The 22,401-nt window shown below is 37.3% G+C and overlaps 1 protein-coding gene across 8 annotated transcripts; it reads left to right on the top strand.

Moving 5' to 3' along the window:
* The first annotated feature begins 546 nt into the window (after positions 1-546).
* Positions 547-22,346, top strand: LOC129576572 (putative mediator of RNA polymerase II transcription subunit 26). Of its 8 annotated transcripts, none has more exons than XM_055461827.1 (11): positions 547-701; positions 4,229-4,749; positions 15,721-15,992; positions 16,542-16,787; positions 16,964-17,596; positions 17,781-20,104; positions 20,291-20,606; positions 20,720-21,050; positions 21,142-21,275; positions 21,457-21,630; positions 21,723-22,346. In XM_055461827.1, exons 2-11 carry the CDS (start codon positions 4,629-4,631, stop codon positions 22,008-22,010), a joined length of 4,839 nt encoding a protein of 1,612 aa, XP_055317802.1. In that variant the 5' UTR covers positions 547-701; positions 4,229-4,628; the 3' UTR covers positions 22,011-22,346. The 8 variants fall into 8 exon arrangements, with proteins under 8 accessions (XP_055317802.1, XP_055317800.1, XP_055317801.1 ...); XM_055461825.1 differs by having other exon boundaries at positions 16,961-17,596; positions 21,723-22,303; XM_055461826.1 differs by having other exon boundaries at positions 677-952; positions 16,961-17,596; positions 21,723-22,309.
* Positions 22,347-22,401: the final 55 nt, after the last annotated feature.

The following is a 22,401-nucleotide window of genomic DNA, read 5'->3' as shown; positions in this document are numbered from 1 at the left end:
TCAAGGTGTGCGTCAACCACACTAATGGTGTTCAATTTAACAGAAATATATACTCCACATATTTGTTAGCTGAAATGAACTGTTTCGGTTGCGACAGTCCGCACCGATCGAGAGCGATTTTAAATGCAATGAGCGAGAATTTTTTTTTATTTTCGCTGTGTGAATATGAATTACCAATACACTTAGCCACTCAGCGCTCATACAGCAATGAACAATGCGTGATTGACGAAGGTAAGAGAAAGGCGCACTCGTTTGTGAGTGGCATATGATCGGTGGTTGTATTGGTTTTTTGGGCTGTTTTCTTTTAGGCTCTCTATCTCATGTGTTGATGTGTGTTATTTTTATTTTTATTTTTTTTCTGCTTCTCATTCGCTTTGCTACTTGGTGTGTTTGTGTTTTGTTTCGGCGATTCTTACTTGAAATTTTTGGATTGTACTAATCCATTTCCACACACCATTATCAAAACACACGGCATGAAATACAGGAGAAATAGCATCGCGATTACCAATGAACCAACACCAGTGCGTACGCAAAACTCGATTCACGTTCTCGCAGACACACACACACACACAAGCACGCGGTCACATACACAGTCCCCGTATTACGTATATCTTTCTGTGCAGCGTATGTCTTGTGGAAGCAGCATTCGCGCGAATTGGTAAAAACCAACAATTTTAGTTTCACTTGTGAAGGCATCGAATGTAAGTAACACACACCGATCGTGCACCGATCCACCGAAACATTTTTATTTACATTATTTTTTGTGTGTATTGTTGTTGTTGTTTTATTTTTCTGTTTTTGCGGTGGTTCAACTTCTGACACATCAAGAATATCCTTGCAAAAAGAAATTCCGAAAGTGCCCAGTGAGAATTGTAATAACAAGTGTTTGTTAAAAAGAAATTTTTGGCGATTTTCGTCGACATTTTTTTTTTCTTCATTTCTTCGTTCGTTCGTTGGTTTTTTTTTTTGTTTTTATTATTATTATTCGAAACAAACAGCATTATATAGATGTATATCAATGAACAACATCTTATATGAACGAAGCGTGCAAGTCCAAAAAGCGCATAATGCCGAAATTCAATGGATTATATAAATATGAAATGCCAAAATAAGCCAAATTGATCGATTTATAAAAAAAAATTGTATGTATATGTATATTCGTGAGAGTGAATTCGTAACCACCGTAAATAAAACACCAAATGATGGTCAACCAAGTGCGTTAATATATTAACACAGTGTGCTTTTGTTTTTGAGCCGATGCGAAAACAACCGTGGCCAGCAGCAACGAACAAACGAACCAACCAAAAAACTATCAAGTTCGAATGATTACACAATGTTGATTCCAAGCGTAGCAATATTTTAATATTTCACGATTTAACAATTGCATTCCTTCAATAATTGATTTAAATTTGGTGCACTATATCGAAACGACGAAGTTATTAAGAGAGATTCTCTAGCAGATAGAGCAATAGGATAGGAGGAGATAAAGAGGGACGAGGTGTTTATAATCATGCGTTCAGCAGCAATTTGGATTTCCCGCCATACAAGATGAATCAGTTCTTATGTTATTATTGTGTTTTTGATACATCCGTGGGATTAGACCGTGTGCGAGGCCATTGGCATTGAGTGGAAATTGTTGTGGTTGAAGCTAACCGCTAATTTGCCTTGTTCCAAAAAAAAAAAAAATAAAACCAACAACAAAAAAAACGCAATGAAACATATGAAACACGCTTCTGAATCGCCTGCGCCCCTGTAGCTGCGCACTTCCAATGCGAACCAAAAGTGTCGTTCGTTATGATTTCTTTTTCGAGCATTGCATTGAAAACGAGGCGGGCGCAAAGCACACCAAACTTTAGTCGGTTTACAACAACACCGAATGGCAAGCACCAAAATTAAGCGAAAAAGAAAATGTGTTACATGGATGAAATCAGTCGATGCGTGATCCGTATATTAAATTAGGAACGCCAAGTAGTGAAAAAAAAAACAAAAATTCGCTTATCAATCGCGGCCCAATATAATGAAGCGTTTTGTTCGTTTCCAAAGCATTGTATTGGCAGCGGCCTAGGAAAGCGGCTACGTTCAACATTTCGACACATAAGAAAATAAAAATAAATAAAATAAAAATAAAAAAATTAAATTGAAGAAATACTGAAAAAAAAACAACACAACACAAACGAAACAATCATCGTTTAACGTAACAATAAATGTTTGCACGCGTTTGCAAATAATTACAACAACACAAACAAATGATGAAAAAAAGAAGTCCAAACGAAATCAATTCGATGTGCTATATATTTAGTTAGATCGCCTTTTTTTTCTCTTTCGCATTTTGTCTGTCATTGCAGAAAGCACAGCCATTTGTACTGCACCATTTTCGATTGGCGCAAATGAACGGTTAAAAAATAAATAAATAAAGCAGAAATGTTGATTTGCATTTATTTGACGGGCACTCGCGCTCGCGTTCACGCATACTCACCACCGTGTGTAAAGCTGCACTTAACAATTCTTGCCGTGTATCACCGAAGCGCACACAAATCTCAAAATTGGTGGCTGAGACAAATATTTGGCGGGTACTTCGTTCATTCACTCATTAAAGTCTTTTTTCGACTTCAAAGCGTTCAATAACACTGCGTGTGTGTACACAAAAAAAAACAACAACAACCAAATCACAGCCGCCAATTCATTTCCAGCGTTGATTTTTGGTTCGGTGTGTTGCCTTCTTTTCTCATATGTTCGAAATGGTATTTCACGAAAGCCATTGAGTGCAGAAGTACAGAAAAAAGCAGCGGTAACGATCATACGCTCATACGATTTGAGTGAGTGAGTGAGTGGTCGATCACTCTGACTGCACGTAATTTTCAAGTGAATATTTTTTTGTGTGTTCCATTTTCAATCGCGCTACGGCGTTTTTGGTGTGCTTTTTTCTGTATGTGAGTGTGTATGCACGAGAGAAGTAAGACACTAAAATTAAAAAGAAGAGAAAAAAAAACACATAATTCGACATTTAACAAACACAGGTCACTCGAAGTATGTTTTCATTCATGCATGTTTTGCATAAATAAACTCTGACATAGAAATAAGTTGAAGGTGTGTGTTTTGCCTGCTATAGACTATAAATATTTTGCTTAAATGTCAATCGTTTAATGCCGCCACTCAAATCACACACAAAAAAATAGAAGACGAAGAAGAAAAAAAGGCCGACAAAAAACGTTCGTTCCCACATTCTCTCTTCAAACGTCTGAGACGGAGAGCGCTTTGAAATCGAAAAATTATCAGACACCATGAAATGAAAAAGTCAACATTTTAAGCGGAACAACCGACCGAAAATAGAAGAAGATGTTTGCCACAGTGAAACAATTCGCTATTCTGTCGTGTGCTAAATCGCATTCGAGATGCTTCATTTCTTACGAAAAAAAAACCAACAGCAACAACAACGAAGAAGAAGAAAAAAAATTAAAGCCAAACCATATGATTGAGTCATTACTTCAGTGTATTTGTGTATGTGTGCTTCTTTTCGTCGAAACAAAAGCAAGCAACATATCTACTTCTAATCACGTTCGCACTCGCGCCACAACCAGCTTCAGACAGCTCAAAATAAAACCATTTTACTTGTCGTACATTAAATGATACAAAGCGAATGCATTCAATTACACATTTTCACAACAATTAGTTAGCGTGCAAATGAATGTAACACGAACACAAAACATTCTTCAATTTACCCTTTCGTTTCTAGCGCATATGCTATTGCGCTGATATAGCGCTAGAGATTTGAATGGGAGGGAATTAAATGAAAGGCAAACATGAACAATATTATAGTCACATTCTTATCGTTTTCTATTTCTATTGATTGCACTTTTTGGGCGAAAGTCTGTCCGTCTCTCTCTCTAGCTGTCTGCCTCGTTCGTTCAACATGCTCCAAATCCAAATTGATCAAGCTCGAAATTAAGAGTTTTCATCAAGTGCTTGGGATAACAAACAATTCTGACCTAGTTTTTTCTCTCTGAAGAATTTCGCGAAGCAAATTTTCATTTTCTTTTTTTCTCTCTCTCTCTCTCTCTCTCTCTCTCTCTCTCTCGATGCATGTTAAGTACAATCGATACATGCATTAGTGACTATCCAACTGTACTGATTCATTTGTAATGAATTTACTATTGAAATCGTTGTCGATTTTTGTTTTTGGTTTTTTTTCGGTTAAAAGAAAAAATTAAAAAAAATGTTTTTGTTTCAGTCGTCGAGAACCAGCCACGATTGAATGGCGTATCAAAAATGAATGGTGGTGTTCGGACCTAATGGCTTTAATGTGAGCAAAACGGATTAATAGCGGAATTAGAAAGGCCGGAAAACCAATAAAAATATTTAAAAAAAAAAAGAGAAGAAAATCGTTTGAAAAACAAAACCGACCATTCAATGACATTATTAAGAGTGATTATTAAGTTTTGGGTGTAAATTTATGGGAAATAAAAAGCGATAAACAAAACTATTGAGAAGAAAAAAGAAAGAAAGAAAGAAAGAAAACCCAACAACGCCGAAAAGTGAGAAAAAGTTGTGCGTATGCCGGCCACGACGATTATAACAGCAACAGCCACAATTGAAGACGAACATCGAACGCATTGGGACAAATTGTTGTGATGATGGCTATGCGGATAAAATCTAAAGTGCACACCGTCATTTTCTCAATTATCCTAATTTTATTGGAGAACTGGGGAACAACAGCCAGCGCACAACAGCAACAGCTACAACAAACAAAAGGTAACCCACATTATTATTATGATTATCGACTTAAATGAAATGACATGCTTTTAATCCGATTTACAAATCATAACTTATGCAAAACTATGCTGCTGCATACAGGTGCTTCTTTATTCACTTCTCATCGAATTTGCTTATTTTCGAAAAGAAAAGAAAAGAAGACCGAACTGATCTGCAAACTCTCGCTTCATCCACTTTCAATTTTGCAAAAAATTCACCCTCCCCGTGGATTGAACACTCCACTTTACGAAATACGCATATTTTTATGTACAAAATTTTGCGTTTTTTTTTTACGAAATAACAACTTATTTTGTTTTATTTCATTTTTATTTCGGAATTAATAAGCAACAGATTTTTTTTCCAATGTGCGTATGTAGCCGAGCAGAAATTTTGAGAACGAAAATTCAATGGAAAAATTCTCAAAGTTTCGAAGCCATATGTATTGTTGAATGGTTTTCTGAGAAAAAAACAACACACACACACACACAACGCAGTGGCAGCAGTAGCTAACGAGATAAAATAAAAAAAATGAATAGCAATTTCAAATGAATGCATCAAAAGCACGGTGCAATCGGCTTTGTGAATTGATGTTGTAACCGATTTCAGTTGGAGAGAGAAAAACCGAACAACAACCGAAGAAATATAAAAATGCAAATATTATATCTCCTCCAAACATCTGCAGAGAGAGAGAGAGAGAGAAAGAGAGAAAAAAGAAGAATCATCTGAAGAGGCCGCTTAAAAGCTTAAATTCCAACAAACATCGCCAATTTCTTTTTTTTTTGTTATTTCTCTCCAATTGTTCCGATGCTCTTTTTTAATGCAGTTTCATTGACAATTTTGTTTCTTTCTTCGTTTTCTTCTCGGCTAGATGCCACAATGATTTCTGTGTGTGCCTTTGTTTTTTTGTTATTTCTTGGTAAGAAAGTCGAGATATTTAAAAGTGACTATGTTTCTCCATTCCCGATGCTATCTCGAGCAAAACAGAAATATAAAAACAAATCGCATTGAAATGGCGGATATCCCATGTACTGGCTACCAAGCATCAGTTTTTTTTAAAAATCTAAATGCCGAAAACCAAATTTCGTACCGAAATGAACAAGCAACGTGAAGAAAAATGCGCGCCGAACATAACAGATTGGAATTTTTATTTAGTAAAATATAAAAAATTTTTTCTTTTGAACGAAATCCAAAAAAAAAAACGATTGCATTGAAAACAAAGCTCGTTGATTAAGTAAGTAGACCGAGTAAGTCAGCGTAATTGAATTTGGTTCTCACTCGCGCTTGTCTCATTCGCATGCTTTCGCGCATACTTTTCTGGTTGCACATTCCGGATCGCGCCTGAGAGATGGCTGTGTTTTGCCTGTTGGCTGCTAGCGGCAGTGTTGTGTTGTTTCTACAGTGCAAAGACCCAGTGCGCGCGCGCACACAGACTACACAGCACAGTTTGAAATTGCTCTTGCATTTGCGCAAAAGAAGACAGAAGAGAAGAAAAAAAACACACCGTGCTGCAAGGAATGTGTGGATTAAAAGAATTTCGCACACACAACAGTGGAGAGAGAGAAGAGTGATACAAGAGAGTGAAGCGAATGAGCAATGGAGTCAAAGCTCTTGGCTTGTACAAAGATTGATATGCGTGTAGGTGTCAATGTTTACAATGTGCTCATGTATTAATATATTGAATAATACATTTTTTTTTTGGGTTTTTTTCGTACTTGTTCGCACCATGACTCTCTGGCGAAACAAGAAAAGAGTTTAACGCGCTCTTATGCACGCACAAAACCAAAGGGTACAGTTGCGTTGCTATTGCTGTTTACGGTTTTTGTGCTTTTTTTCGCTGCTGCTGCTGCTGCCGCTGCTTTCTGGTTTGTTTGATGCATTTGACAAATGCTAGCGCAAACAAAGAGCTGACGTCGGTATTGTGGGCGTCCCACAAAACAACCGTATGGAAATGCATTCATTTAAATAAATTCGACAGCCAGCACAGCCAGCTCACCCATTGCTCAATTGAAGGCGAAGTAGACACAAAAATAAATAACAAAACAAAAGATATGTAGATACATATGTATATAGGTAGTATGTTCGGCAAGAGATCAAATTTTTATGTTTGACGTGGTGATGGCTTACACAAAGCAAACAACCGTAGAAACATGTATCTAGTATTCGATCAGAAATACTTTCCTTTTTGCTTTTTTTTTTGCTACTTTTCTCAAGGTCTACTGGTTACCTCTAAATCGGTTTGCGACTTTTTCTGCTTTTTGGCTGATTCGTCAGTGTACAAAGTCAGTTGGCAACGGCCGCTCGCATACACACACACACACACTCACATGTGCTGTGGCCAATAAGACACGCTCTCTTCGCTCTTCATTCGGACCGGGTCTCTCAGATTTATGCATATTCAACAGCAACAAGCTTCTGTGTCGCTTTGTTGATATGCTAAAACAACAAAAACATTGAAGCAACAAGAAAATTATTCATTGTGCGCGAGCAAGCACTTCAAGCTTGTTTTGTTTTCAAAGTGATAATATCATTTTGGATAGATGCCAAATATGCTCTGTTATTTGGTCGAATCGAAAGAATCTAAACACCTATTAAAATAAATCAAGAAGAAATGAGATGTGAACCCAAAAGAGAGTCGAAAATGTATGAACGAATCTATTATATTTTAATATTACTACGTTGTTGTTGTCTTTTTTTTGCGTTTTCACAAATCGCTTCTTTGCGTACGCCCCACATATGATTAGCATAAATTCATTTTCGTTCCGTAGTCAAATAGCGCGATTTTATTGCGGCCGGTGCCACACATACCACTGGGAAGATTTGCCGTGAACTTTTTCGTTTTCTTTGAAAAATGAAAGTTTTTTTTTTCTTTCTATCGTTATTCAGTTTGGGCTGCCGCTGTTGCTTCTTTCATCGCAATTTGATTTGCACACTTGATTGCCTAAATAACAACAGGTCAAAGATCTGTGATCGATCGGAAATTGATTTTTTTTCCTTTGAAATCGGGGAAATCGACATGTGTCTCTATTGTGTCGTTGTTTCGTTTGTATTCCATAAATTTTTGAATTTTTTCCGGAGAAAGCATGTAGATTTTTGAGAAAATTAACCATCATAATTCCCGTTGTTCTCGATGTGCATTTGAAAGGCGAATTCCATTTTGTGAAATCGATACGCGCATGAAATTCCGATCGCTCAACATAAACCGACACGGAAGTTTCTCATCTAAACTATTAATTTATGCCTAAATTTTAATATCAAATTTGTTCATCTTTTACCTGAAACAAATTCATTTTCTGTGGCCTCATAAAGTTCAAATTTAATTGAAAATGTCCATGCAACGCGGCGTTGTCGCAATCCACAAAGCAACACATCATCATCGCTGTACTTATATATTAATATTGCATTCCAATCCGCATGATTCACATACGGGTTTTGGAGTCGGTTGTTGTGTTGTTTTTTTTTTGCTCGCTCGCTCGCTCGCTCGCCCGTCGCACAATGGAACAAGGCATTCCAATTTTATGATTATTCAATCGCAATGAGATAATATACGCATATATACTTATTATAATTTGGGTATTGGTCAAAAGTCATTTGCAAATGATAAAAATCATTATGATTGCTTTTTATTGCGGGGGGGCGCGTGTGAGAGCAGCGGCACCACCACCCAAAGCAGATCGAGGTCTTTTCAAGGAAGATGGAGAGAGACCGAGAAAAAATGTGGTTGGTGCACGATCCAAACAAAAAACACTTCAAACCAATTTATCGTCTTGAAATCGGTTCATTTGGTTCATTCATTTAATCTTCCCTCAATCTCTCTCTCTCTCTCTCTCTCTCTCTCTCACAGCTCGCATCCATCACACAACGCACACGATGTGTTTGGTAATTATTTATTTGAGACACATTTTCATTTCGTTTGCCATCATGTGCTCTCATTGTAAATGTTTGGCTGGCCAATTTTTTGTGTCTCGGTTCCCGCCCGTTGTTTTATTATTAATCTTGATTTTTCATCGAAAAAAGCGACAACAAAAAGAGAACACAGCGAGGAAAAATACAGAAACACCGAGAAATGAAAAAAAAGAGTGTTCAGAGCTCATTGTTTTTGTGTGCCATACACCATTTATGTCCCATTGTTTTTTTTTCTCGTTTATTCACCGTAATCTTTGCGAATGGTTCCTTCCAAATCTTTATTAGTTTTACTTATTCAGATGATTTCGTGCAAGCTGAATGGGCGAATGAAAAAGCAAGAAAAATCGTTTCGTTTGTACCGTATCTTGCGTTATAATTTGACTTATATATACTATATTAAATCGGCTTTGTGTGTGTGTGTTTTTTTTTTCATCTTTCGTTTTGCCTTCGAACGAGAGAAAAAACAAATACATAAGTGTGACGTACGAATATTACAAAATGTGCCCCTATTAAAATGCGTTCGCGTGCAAATTGTGTGGCTAATGTCTTTTGTTTTACAAAGATACCAAACAATTTTATGGTATCAACCGTCACACAGAGGCCGAGTTTCGCTGCAATCGAGTTTCTGCAATGCGCTTTACAAACAAATCTACAAAGCCGTTTGTGACGACAATACAGAAAAAAAGCAAACAACAGTAGTAGTAGCAGCAAACGAGCCAGCAATTGAACTAGTTTTCTTTTCCTATATGCCGTTTTTTTCCGAAGCGTTTCTCCTGCTCTTGCTGCTTTTGATAGCATGCCGAAACGAAATCGAATGTTCGGAGAAAACAGAACCAGCGAGTGTTAGACTTGTGCGCTCTCTCGTTTATATGGAGCATATGTAAATAGTTTGAAAATGAATTTTCCTACTGCGAGTGAGTGAGCGCAGCATGGCTGGGGCCAATAAGCCATTAATGGATCGTACATGGTTGAAAATTGCATGCGCAATAGCCAATGCTTAATTTACACCATTTTGAATTTCTCTGTCATTAGTCGGTCAACAGCAATTGGATCGCGCGCTGCGCGATCATACTCACATACGGCGCTGTGGCATTCGATATGCGATCCAAAAAAAAAAAATCTGCACATTCATCACATCGGCCAAAAAATAAAAACCAAAGAGTCATTTGCTCATTTTCGCTCCAAAAAATTTTGCGGTGATGAAAATGCGATTTTTTCTCTTTTTTCTCTTTGTCTTTCTTCTTTTCCATTTATACAATTTATGGTTTGGTTGGCATTGACGTTTCTAATCTAGCGGAAAATTGAAACGAGTTCCGCAAAAAAAAAACGTCGTAGAAATTCAGCAATCTTTTCGGTCTATGACCATTTTGTATCAGTAATTTCCAAATGAAAACCGCAACATTTCGAAATGATACGAAAGAAAGCATTGTCAGAGTAGCTGGTACGAAAAAAAAACACGCCATGGTAAAATGATACTTGATTGAAACGCTTTTTCTGCCATTTTTTTCGATTAGGAAAAAAAAGAGTCGAAACCAAAACGCAAGCTTGATTTGTCATAGCACTGGTTTGTTTGTTGTTTTCCTCTCTTCATCGAAGCGAAGCATCAGAAGGTCTTTATTTGTGGTCCAATAAACACTGCTGAATGGCGGTTTTAGAGGCACGTTTTCATTCCACATTGAAAAATCAATTAAGACCGATTTTCTGTCAATTACAAAGAATAAAGTGCTTTTTTTTAAGTGGTAGAAAAGCGACGATCGGTTTTTATTTGGTTATTGTTGTTGTATTAAAAAACCTACTAAACTATTTTATGTTGAAAATCCGGTTTTTCTGCGCATTATCACAGCCAATGACTGGCTGTCGGTCAAGTTACGACGCGCGCAGCGACAACAACAACGACGGCGGCAACATCACGAAAAAAAAACAAGTTGTAGTTGTTTTTAACGACTATTCCTCAGACCATCTCTTTTGTTTGGTTTTCCTTGCGCTTTTCAGTTTCATTTACAAATTATACACTTACTATATACAGATTCAGGTCTCTCTCTCTCTCTCTCTCTCTCTCTCTCTCTCTCTCTCTCTTTATCTATCTGGAAATGTTTGCTGTTTATCGATATTATGATGATGATGATGATGATGATGGCAGCCAAAGTGTGCATGCTTTTGGACCGAATTGAGCCACATTTGCATTATATGATATTTAAAGGCATCCTTTGTCATTTAACTAGCATTTTACGTCGATTGTATAATAAATGGCCCGAAAAAATGGTGTGTGGTTCCGAAATCGAACTCAACATTTGGCTCATTTCTGCTTCGATGGCGATCGAGAGTATGTGAGCATTTTTTTTTTGAACTACCGTGCAATTTGCGATTGCATCGATTTCACGTATAATACGTATCATAAATATGTGGCCAGATTACAAGAATGTCATTTCAAAAATATATATAACACGATTATTAAAATATTTACAACGATTGCCTTATGCTTTTTTAGCTGTTCATTTTCTACATCATGCAGAACGTTTTAATTAACTTTTAAAAACGATACAATAATAATAAAACAATAACAGAAAATAAACACAGTAGCAACATAGAATGCGCTCATCAGATAAATACAGTTGCTAATTTTCATACCGTTCGCGTATGGAATTTTCACGAGGCAAAAACGAATTCCAAACTATAAATTATTCTATTTCCATCGAATTGTTTGTAATGCTGTAATAAAAATGAAACATGAAAATTATTCACTCAATTATTATGGGCTACACAAGTAAAAGTTCTTTGAACGAGAGCGAGAGAGAGAGAAAGAATTGTAGCGGTGTTTTGGTGTTGTAGTCCATAGAACTTTGGACGAAAGAAATCGTACAGTGGCGGCAATAGAAACACACGTCGACTGCGCTTCGTTCTTTATAAGCGCTAAGGCATAACAACTTTGCGTGCTAATTTTGACCTTCGTATATAAATTAATTGAAAATGAAGAAAAAAATTCTTTTGTTTCGCAAAGAACGACGGAATGCACACACATTTGTTCTTTGTTTGCCATTGATGGAGAAAAAAAAACCACGAAGAATATGTTGAATCGTTGCGCTAGTGCGGAGATTGTTATAAACTTTAAATTAATTCGATTCTATATAAATGAATAAATTTTTGAAAGAAAAATATGATTCTAGGATAATAGACAAAGCGTAAGATCAACCTGTGCTTCTTTACCATAAGAACCAATGTATTTGATGTAACAGTGAGTAGCGGTGGCGCCTAAATAGAGTCTGCGCCAAGTTTAAGAACTATCAATACTTCTTGTTGTTGCGAAATTCATTTCAACAACAACAAGTATTGATAGATCTTAAAAATGCCGCAAATTGGTAATACATCTTATTTGGGCGCCACCGCTAGGCTCACTCTTGCGCCGGCCAAAAGTATAGGTTGCGTAAGATGAATACAACATTCGAATCAAACTTGAACTGAAAACCAATTTAAATAATCTCGCAATTAACGTTATGATTTATCTAATCGATTGGCGTTGAAACCAGTAAATATCGATGGCAGAACAAACTAGTCAACTAGCTAATCATAAGCTAAAAAAATTCCAGCTGAGACCTATCTCAACTATGTACTCTTTTCAGCTTATTATTTATGTCAATCGATTTATTCCTTTTTTTTTATTTTGGATACATGAAGGGCTCTGAAACGAGATCACGCTTGCGTCAATACATTTCGTTTCATTCTCAAACAATATCCATTCATTTGGCAAAATCAAAAAAAAAAAACACGTGCACAATATTTGAACAACAACAACGACAACCGAAAAAATAAATTGTCGTTATTGTTGAAAGGCGAAACGGCATTTCATTCTTCTGTATGAATATGAGAAAATTGTGCTATGCATACATATTGACAACAAAGTCGGCGTTAATCTCATTGCTCACATGAATGTTCTACAACATTTGATTGAACTTTATTGGAGCTTAGCTCATTGGAATAATGAGTTGGAAAAAACACGAGCAGCCGTTATTCAAGTTCATATTAAATGACACATCAACCACATTGAGTAGAGAAAAAAAAACTCATTAGACTCAGGCATAGTTGAAGGGAGACGGAAACAACACATCTCACCCGAATATATACGAATCTAATGCAAATCGCATTCATCAAGAATTTCAAGGAAAACGGATTTTCGACGAGAGTTGTTGCAAGTCTTAGCTTGAATGTATCAACACCACCAGCAGCATCAACAACAATAACAAGTATTTTTTTTCTTTCCTTTCCACGTTGTATTCAATGCGAGAATGTGAGAAACGGTGCGTTATGTTGCGGCCATCAAACTGAACAAACCTACATATAATTAATTCACTATCTGAATAGTAAATCAGTTACGGCCATTATCCGCAAAGCACATTTTTAATAAGCGCGAGTAATGCGTAAATTTGTAGCCGTGGCTGTTGTTTTTCTAAACAATGTGTGTACGTCTATTTGGCCGAGGTATTGTATATGAGTGTGTGATTGACAAATTTTTCGATTGATCGTGATCTCCGTGTACTTTATAGTGTCCGATTGAAAAAAAAATGACAATCAATCCAGAAATGTGACGGAACTGGATGTCACCATGGAACTCACACGAAATTGACACAAGCGAAACGAGCAAAAAAAACACCTAAGTTCATTTGTCTACGATCGTGACGCGATCTTCCAACGGAATGAACATATGTAGAGGTCATCGGTTTAAATCTTTATTTGAAGCCAAAGTAAGAGTTTGTCATCGTTTGATGTTGATTCGTCATTCGCATTTAAAATCGAGTTGAAATCATCATTTAGCATCGATTATTATGAGTTTTTTTTTCGTTGTTTTCGTCATTTTGCTAATGAGCCCGGAAAATCCGCACGCCTTGGAAATCAATGAAATGCGCTGTCGAAAATGAAATCACTCTCAATTTCAAAGATATCATCGCTCTGTCCGATCACCGTAAGCAATTTCGTTTTCCTCTTCTTCTCTTAAATTCATTCGCTACATCTTCCGGCCACTAATAATAATCGATGCTTTTCACCCATTGTTTTTTTTAATTGTACAAATTTCGTCGATTTATCGATACTTCTAATTGAATAAGAAATAAAGACGAAGAAAAATATGATTCGGTCGAGTATTTCAAGAGAAAAATTAAGTGGATAATAAAATGGGATCGCATGATCACACCGTTAGAGTACGTTAGCCGTTTATTGAAGCGAATGTACATGAAGGGAAAAGCATATAGACCGTGAGGAAGAGAGAAATAGCAAATTAACCATCATGATGATCGGATTTAATGACGATTTTATGAACTTTTTAGTTTTACCGACTTGGGTCGGTCGGGGCCAACCAAAATTGGAGAGGACAGACAAAAGCCTTATTATAATCGTTGGAGTTTGTCAGTTTCTAGCATACAGTGAGCCGTTTAGTTACACACGGTAAAATGGAGTTGGAAAGTGAAGACAACGGAAAAATGAGGTCACATAACTCAAGAGCATTCGAATCAAATTTCGATTTATAGCAAATATACACAGCAATCGATCTATTTCGATTGACTTGATTGAGAAAATGGCACCTCTTAATGAATCATTTCATTGTAGCACATTCAGTAAAAAGCGTTGGGAGATAAGACATTAAACTGTGGCCGGCTCCAACAAAATAATGATCGAATCCAATACAACCAGAAAGAAACATGCAAACCAATCTGAAATGGGTTGAAACCATTGTTGCTGTGTGCTATTCCAAGAGTGTTTGCATTGCTGTCGACTTCAACACCATGGCGTGAATTTCAACAAACGGAAAACCAACGAAAAACCGACAATGCAGGAATCTGTGAAATTAATTGCGATAGCTTTTGCATTTCGAAGCTAACCCGTTCATTAGATTTAATTTGTTGTCTGTTGAATACCAATTTCATTTCGGGCTTTAATTAAGGTTTCGTGGCCAACTGTGTAAAATAAATATTTTCGGGTAAATTGGACAAGCGTTTCAGTGGTTTGGAATTTACTTTTCATTTTTACATTGTCACGTTTATTCTGCAATTAACGGGCGCAACGGCAAACACACCTAATTTTTGTATATGCTTTTCAATTGTGTGTGCTTTCACATGAGCGTCTCTCGCTTTCGCTCTCGCTCTTTCTCCCATATGCCGTTGGCTGAATTTTCGATGTGATTTGCCACGCTCACGTTTAATTTCCCTACCCCTACCAATGCCAATCATACACGATGCTTTCTTCCTAATCGATCCTTTTTACAGCATTCAGTAACAACCGAAACTTAATCATATTGTAATGAATGTTTTATTTGACTTCAAAATTTCCCCCAAATCACTTCTTTCATTCGCACAGTCACTTTAAAAGACTCTCTTCTACCATTATTATGATGATGTGAATTTTTTTCTTGTTTTAGCTTCCGACCATTTTTATCGAGAAGAATTATGACGTTTAACAAAACGATAAACAAAAGCTTGTCCCATTCACTCTCACTTGACGCAATTTTTTCTTCTTTTAGCTTCTAAAAAAACGCTTAGAATTACACATTTCCAATTCAGCGAATGTATCATCAGTATAAAATTAGTGAATCTTTTATGTTTCATATTCAAAGCTATACAGTTGAAAGACTCGATTAAAACGAAATGGTATTTCATTGCCAATATAGTAGTTTATCAATGGCGAAGATTAATAGTAAAATACTCATTTTCATTGTGCGAAAATTTGTGAATATGAAAATAAATGAATGAAAGAAAGAAAGATAGTAAGAAAGAAGAAGGAGAAGAAGAAGAAAAATGAGTCTGCCAAAAAAGATGGTTTTATTGATGAAAAGTGTAATATCAACTAATCAATCATACTTGGTGTAACTTTCGCTTTCGCACGATCTTTTCCTTGTATGTTTTCTTTCATTAGCTTCTAAACACCCAAAAACAACATTTGAGCTATCTCTTTAGCACCATTATTTATGCTGGGTCATATCGAATTTCAATGGAAATGTTAATTAAAAAGCCTTTTGTTCTCATCTTATTCACTGTCTTCTTTTTCTCTTTCTTTCTCTTTCTCCCATCACTTCCATAATTATAGCGACAGACCAAAATTTCTACTTTCAATCGCCGCAAAGGTTCCAGTCACCATTTCCAGCTTCACGCAATGGATTCTTTCCAACGAATGGATTGCCAAATACTGGGCAAAGTTTCCCACAATCCTTACCACGTAGTCAATTAGGGGGAGCTATACAGCAACCACAACAGCAGCAGCAGCAGCAGCAACAGCAAGATCAGTCAGCATTTTTCGGCGCCATACCTGCGAAGAATGACGGTTCATCGTCCGATTACTTCCAATATTCCGCATTTCCGGTGAGTTGCGATTGAATAGTCATACATGAATGCATTGATATTTTCACTTGTTGTTGATGATGTTGAAGACATTTCGAAATTAGTGATAACAAACCCGGTTTTACTTATGTAATCTTTCACGATGTGATGATCATATCAAACATTTCGAAATTGTTTTGCTCAATATCAGTTAAAAATTAGCGAGATTGCGTGAAAAAGATATTATAATACACAACACCCAGCATCCCGTGGATTTTTGTTAAATTAGGCGAATCCATCGGCTGGAAATCAATGTTTTTCATTGTTTGTTTTATATAATAAGGCACAAACCGAAACAAATTCACTCAGTTTGATGTAATATCCAATGGATTTTGGTGTAGCGAAAAAAACCAATCCAGGTTACCTTAAGCCATATTTATCTGACTACGCAAATTATTTGTGGAACACCGAAAAATAATCTCGATTGAATTGAGCCATAAATGGAATTTTCCCGCAAACCATTTGTGCACAATATATCGATGGCCTGTAGTAACAAAAATGGTTTATTTTTCTTTGGATATATTTCAACAGCAACCGGCGGCGCCACCTCGACAGCAAGAGAACTTTTTCCAAGTATCACCAAGGCCGTTTGCAATCCAGCCAAATGGCAATCATGGTCTTCAGTTTGTGCGACCACCGATTGTACCACAATCACAACAATACACCGCTGAACAAAATTTTGGATTCCCGCAACAACCATTCCAACAACAGCTATCCCAACTGTTGCATCCAAATGTAGAAAGTTTAGAGCAACGTCAACCACCTGCACTTCAACAGGTAAATTACATTCATTTGTTTTTATTCGGAACTATTTGAACAGTTCAAAGCATTTAAGATCTCCATTTGAATCGATCAAATTGAATTAGAACATTTTTTGGCTAGATATTTACTTCTGTCGGTTGAAAATGAACAAATTTTATTTTAAAACCCTAAAATTGTATATCTCAAAGCAGCAGCAGCAACAGCCAATTCATCATCAAAATACTCCCGTTGGTCGAGCGCCAACGCCAGCGCCAGCGATAACTATATACGATGCGACGAAATTCGTGAAGCAAGGCCAAGCGAGCCGTTTATTGAACAACGATTCCGCCGTGAATCAAAGAAGTAGTAATAACAATTCGATTAGAAATAGTGTAAGAAAGTCAAATGAATCCGCAACTAGTCAAGAAGAAAGCAATGAAAACAATCGATTTCCGAACACACGAAATCGTTTCCATCCATTGAGCACCACCAAGCCAATAGCAACGAGCCGAAACACACCAGCAGTAGCAGCAGCAGCAACGGCAACAACACAATCAACGACACTTGCACCAGCCACCATAGCCCCGGCCAGCAAACCAAATCCACAGCAAATCACATCGGATCAACGTCAAAATCGTATACCAATTTCCACACGCTTTGGAACATCTCGCGAACAGAACACCAGCATTCGTATCAACAAGTTCCTGCGACAGCCATTGTACACGAGTCGCGAGACCAATCAACAACAACAGCAACAGCCACAACTCCAGCAGCAAACACTCAAACGCATCAACATCACACACAATGGCAGCACTAACCGCGATGGTGCTAGCGCAAGTCAAGAGGTATGTGTATAATTTTTTTCTTGTAATTTATTCTCTTTTTAGATATTTGTTTGTTTTTGTTTCTCTAATGAATTTTAAAGCTTTTTTTAAATGTTCGTCTATCAACCGGAAAGTTTTCATTTATAAATATGAGATAAAGAAGAGAAAAAAAAATTCAACCGCTATGTATAATTTCTTGTAACAGGTATCGAACAGAACACATCAATTGCAGTTGTTGCAACAAGCGCGCCAAAAGATTCGTGAATCATCTGGTGAAACGGTGCGAACACCGGCAATCCAACAAGGGATTGTATCAAGAGCACCGCAAAAAGCGATCATTGAAAATCGGCCATCGATCGAAACAACCGACGACGATGATGATGATGATGAAGAAGAGGAGGAATTTTTCTATGACGATGATTCAATTGACGGTAAAGATGAGGAAGAAATTAAAATGACAACCAAACCGAAAGATGAGAATAAACCGGTGATTTTAACATCAAACTTCTTTTTGCCCGGCAAACCAATTCCGAAGTTGGAGCAACACCATGAATACGAGAATCATGAACCAAACGATTTATCAAGCGATATTAGCGAAGCAAATGGCCAGCAAAAAGACAATGCTGAAGATGTGATCGATTCGGTGCCAGAGGAGGAGGAGGAGGAGGAGGAGCTGGAAACGGAACGAATTGTAGAAAAAACGACAAAGAAATTTGTGGTACCAACAACAACAACAGCAACAACAGCAACAACAGCAACAACAACAACGACTACAACAGCAAAAACGACCAGCGCAACATCACCGAAGTCAGTCACATTGGATCCAAATGTTGAATATGAATACTACGATGACTACGTGGATGAGCCAATAACAACGGAAACCAAGACGATCCCAAAACCGGTGACCGAACAAGAGGAACAAACAACGACCCATGAGGAAGAAGAAGAGGAAGATGAGGTGGTAGAAGAATATTCTACAGTTGATAGTGCTGAAGAGCCAGAATCGACAGCAAAAACGGTGGAAAAATCCGTAAAATCCAAAGTAACAAGCAATGAACAAATGGAAACAAGTATCGAACCAGTTGAAACGTTATCAGTGAGCACAACGGAACCAGTCGAAAATACGAGTACATCGACGGAAGGTCATTTGGTTGTGGCATCGGTACAAACAAGTCGAAGCATAACTGGCGCTCGATATTTAACATTCCCTCAGGTGGAACAAGAAGAAAAGCGACAATCGTTGAGCGACGCACAAAAAGACGTGAAAAAATTACACAAAGACAATGATTACAGCAACGAAAATGCTTCAGACGTTGATTCAAGCGATTCAAACAAAGCGGATGATTTGGTAAAATCAAGTGAAGATAAATCAAAGAAAGCGGTGGCAACAAAAGACGAGGCAGCGGCTACGGCTTCGGCTGCGGTTGCCAACGATTCAACGGAAGAAACATCACAAGAGAGTGTTGTGCAATCGAAAAATGAATCCGACGCATCAAATTCCGATGTTGTAAAAAGTCGAACGCACAAATTGTCATCAATTAGTGAAAAATTGGCACACTTGCACGAATTAAACGAACCAAAACCGGAGCTAACGACAAAGAGTGTGCCCGTTGTGATTCGGAAGTTTACACCACGCACAACCAAAGCGCCCGCACGCAAACTACCGATAACATCGAAAAAACCTAATTTTGATGTTGACGATGAGTTAGCTAGTTTGTTACCGCCCGGTTTTAAGTACCGAGCTCAATCAACAACACCAAAATCCGAAACGACAACCACAATCGATGATCTACTTCAAAAGATTCAATTCAAGGAGATTGCATTGGAAGGATTACTGCCAAAAGACTATAAACCACCACAAAGCGAAAGCAAACCCAAAGCCGAAGAAAATGCCACCTCAAATGAACAATCGGACATTTCGCCGAAGATCAAATTTGATGATAAACTTGAAGCACTTTTGCCCAAAGACTATAAACTATCGTCGCCACCGTCAACAACAAAGGCACCATTCCACTTGAGCACGGTCACCGAAGATATTAGCAAATTTTTGCCGCCCGGATTTAAATTGCCAAAAGAAAACACCATCACCACAACCAATCGACCACAATTGAAAACAACAATGGATGATATCAGTAAATTCCTGCCTCCAGGTTACCGATTGCCAAAATCGACCACCACCGAAAAACCAGAAACTACAACACCGGACAATGGCGGAAGTAGCGATGAACAGCATTCTCTGCTGAATAAACTGTCATTTAATGCGGACATTAGTAGCTTATTGCCGCCCGGTTTTAAGGCAAACGCTTCGGAAGATGACTCAGCATCAAAAGAGAAGACAGATGAAAAACCGTCATCAACAAGCAGCAGCAGCAGCAGCAGCAGCGGCAGCGGCGGAAATCCAGGTTTCAAATTAGTGTTCCCGAAAGGTATTGGCAAACGGCCGGGCGTTAGACTGACAACACCAAGACCATCATATGCTGAAAGCCCAACGGCACCAGGAATTACCATTCGCAAAGGATTGCCCACAAGGTAAGAGCTGGAATGAACAATAATGGATTATAAATTTATATCATCAAGTCAATGACAACCAGTTTTTGTTTTATGAATTACATCGCATTCATTGCGCATTTGATTGTTTTTATTTCGGCAATAAAATGCTCGATGAACGTTTATAAATCACGAAATGGTTTTGAATTAATTGAAAATTTATTCCAGAGCAACGACCGAATTCACTGGCTGGCCAACCGTGTCCACAACGCCACTGAGCATCGAAAAGATTTTCGAACAACAAGGTGCCCAAGCAATTGATATTTCGGAGATTTTGAAACGAACATCGTCGAGCACATCGACAACCATTGTTACGACAACCACCACCACAACTACAGTTCGACCAACACAGCCCGGTCTATGCCATGTGCAATGCGATTTGGCTGGTACAATAAAAATTGTTGATGGTGTTAAATGGAAGCCAGAACTTCTCGATCATAATACGGTGGAATACAAAAATTTGGCGAAAGAAATTGAAATTCAGGTACTACACGTAAACATGATCATTTGAAGATAGAAAACAAAAACTTGTAAATGCTTATTATTGACGCTACGAGGAGATAAAAAAATAACTAAAACATTGTTGCTCCATTGCAGTTGAACGATGTGTACAGTAAGGCTGATCGCCTTAAGAAATGGTTCAAAAAGATTCGCATCGATAGTTTCAGTCAGGGAAGTGTACTTGTTGATTATTTTGTTGAACTGGCCGATGTATCACGTGATATAAACACCCAAGAAATCAAAAAAATGTTCCACGACGCACTCACCGAGGTGCCAATGACTGTTGTTCCATTGAAAAACAATGCAACCGCATCGTCAATGGATATGGAACAAATCATAGCCGATTTCCCTGACAATGCAAAACCAGCCAGAAGCAATTATTTAATGGGAGACTTTATATTGGATCCACTCGCAACCGACTTTATTGGTGAGACAAATCAGCAAAATGCAAGAGTGGAAAGTCACAAAGAGCCACGTTTTTATTTCAATATTTTTTTTTTCTCTCTAATTTTAAACAGTTATTCCGAAACAACGAATAATACCAACGACATCGAATGAGATCGAACAATCAATCGTTCCACAATGGGCCATTGCTGTTATTGTGATTGGTGCTGGATCATTGCTATTCGTTGTTATATTTGGTGCAGCTGTGGTAAGCTGACACACATAATTTCCCATTTAAATTAGCTCAACGGTTTTTTTTCGCCTATTTTTCACATTCGACTATATTATTGGTTCTTTATTTATCTTCATTTTTTCCCCTTTTTTCTCCTTTTCTTCTCTTTTTTTCATATTTTCATTTTTGTATGTTCTTTCTTGAAAAAAAAATGCAGCTAATGAATCGACAAAAACGATCGAAAAAGAAAGCACCAATTCCACTGACAGCCGATATGTTGAACGAATTGAACAAAAATCATATGGGTGGCTTCGAAAATTATGGCCACGAAGAATTATACATTGAAGATACATGGGATGATGTAAAACCTGATTCAAACTTCAAACCAAAAGTAAGTCGAAAACGACACGACGTAAATGTAATGAAAACTAAAATAAATTGCAATTAAAAAATAATTTAATTTGTTTCTCGTGAAATGTGCAGCGTTTTGCCAACTCAAGCAGTGACCGAGACGAACGGTTTGACAGTTGGCGTACACAGCAAAAGTACCAAGCGAACGCTGACTATTATTACGATCAAAAGCTGTCGAAGCCACATTATTCGCAGAAATCGTATCCGTACCCACAGAATGATCCATACATGGATAATTTCCATCCGCAGTATCATCCATCTTATTCGACGAGTCACCATCATCCGTCGCATCAAAATGCGATGGGACTGTATACGTACAATACGCGGCGGTATAATCGAGATTATGATCCAGATTTCTGATCATCACCTTACTCCATCCCTATCCTCCCGCAAAAGAAAAAAACGCTCTTTTTCCAATAATTTTTTTTTAAATTATATTTATTTAATGAATGAATTTTGATGCGTGCATGGGCGTGACTGAGAGAGACTTTATAATGCGATCAACATTTTTGATATTTCGAACGTATTTCGTCAACACAAAAATAAGTCGAAAACAAAAAAAAAAACGGAAAAAAAAAATTGAAAATATAAAAACAATGAAATGCAATGAAATTACAGGAATTTTTATGTTAAATTAACCGGAACAGAGAAAAAAAAACTATAAGGAAAAATAAAGGATGTAATTTTTTTTTAAAACGAAATCTGAAGTTTTATTCATAATTGGGAATTTTTTTTTTAAGTTCAATTCAAA

The sequence above is a fragment of the Sitodiplosis mosellana genome, unplaced genomic scaffold (assembly GCF_009176505.1).
Source record: "Sitodiplosis mosellana isolate CC-2019 unplaced genomic scaffold, AAFC_SMos_1.0 Smas_scaffold_6191, whole genome shotgun sequence".
NCBI lineage: Eukaryota > Metazoa > Arthropoda > Insecta > Diptera > Cecidomyiidae > Sitodiplosis > Sitodiplosis mosellana.
This window is presented reverse-complemented; position numbering and strand designations above follow the sequence as displayed.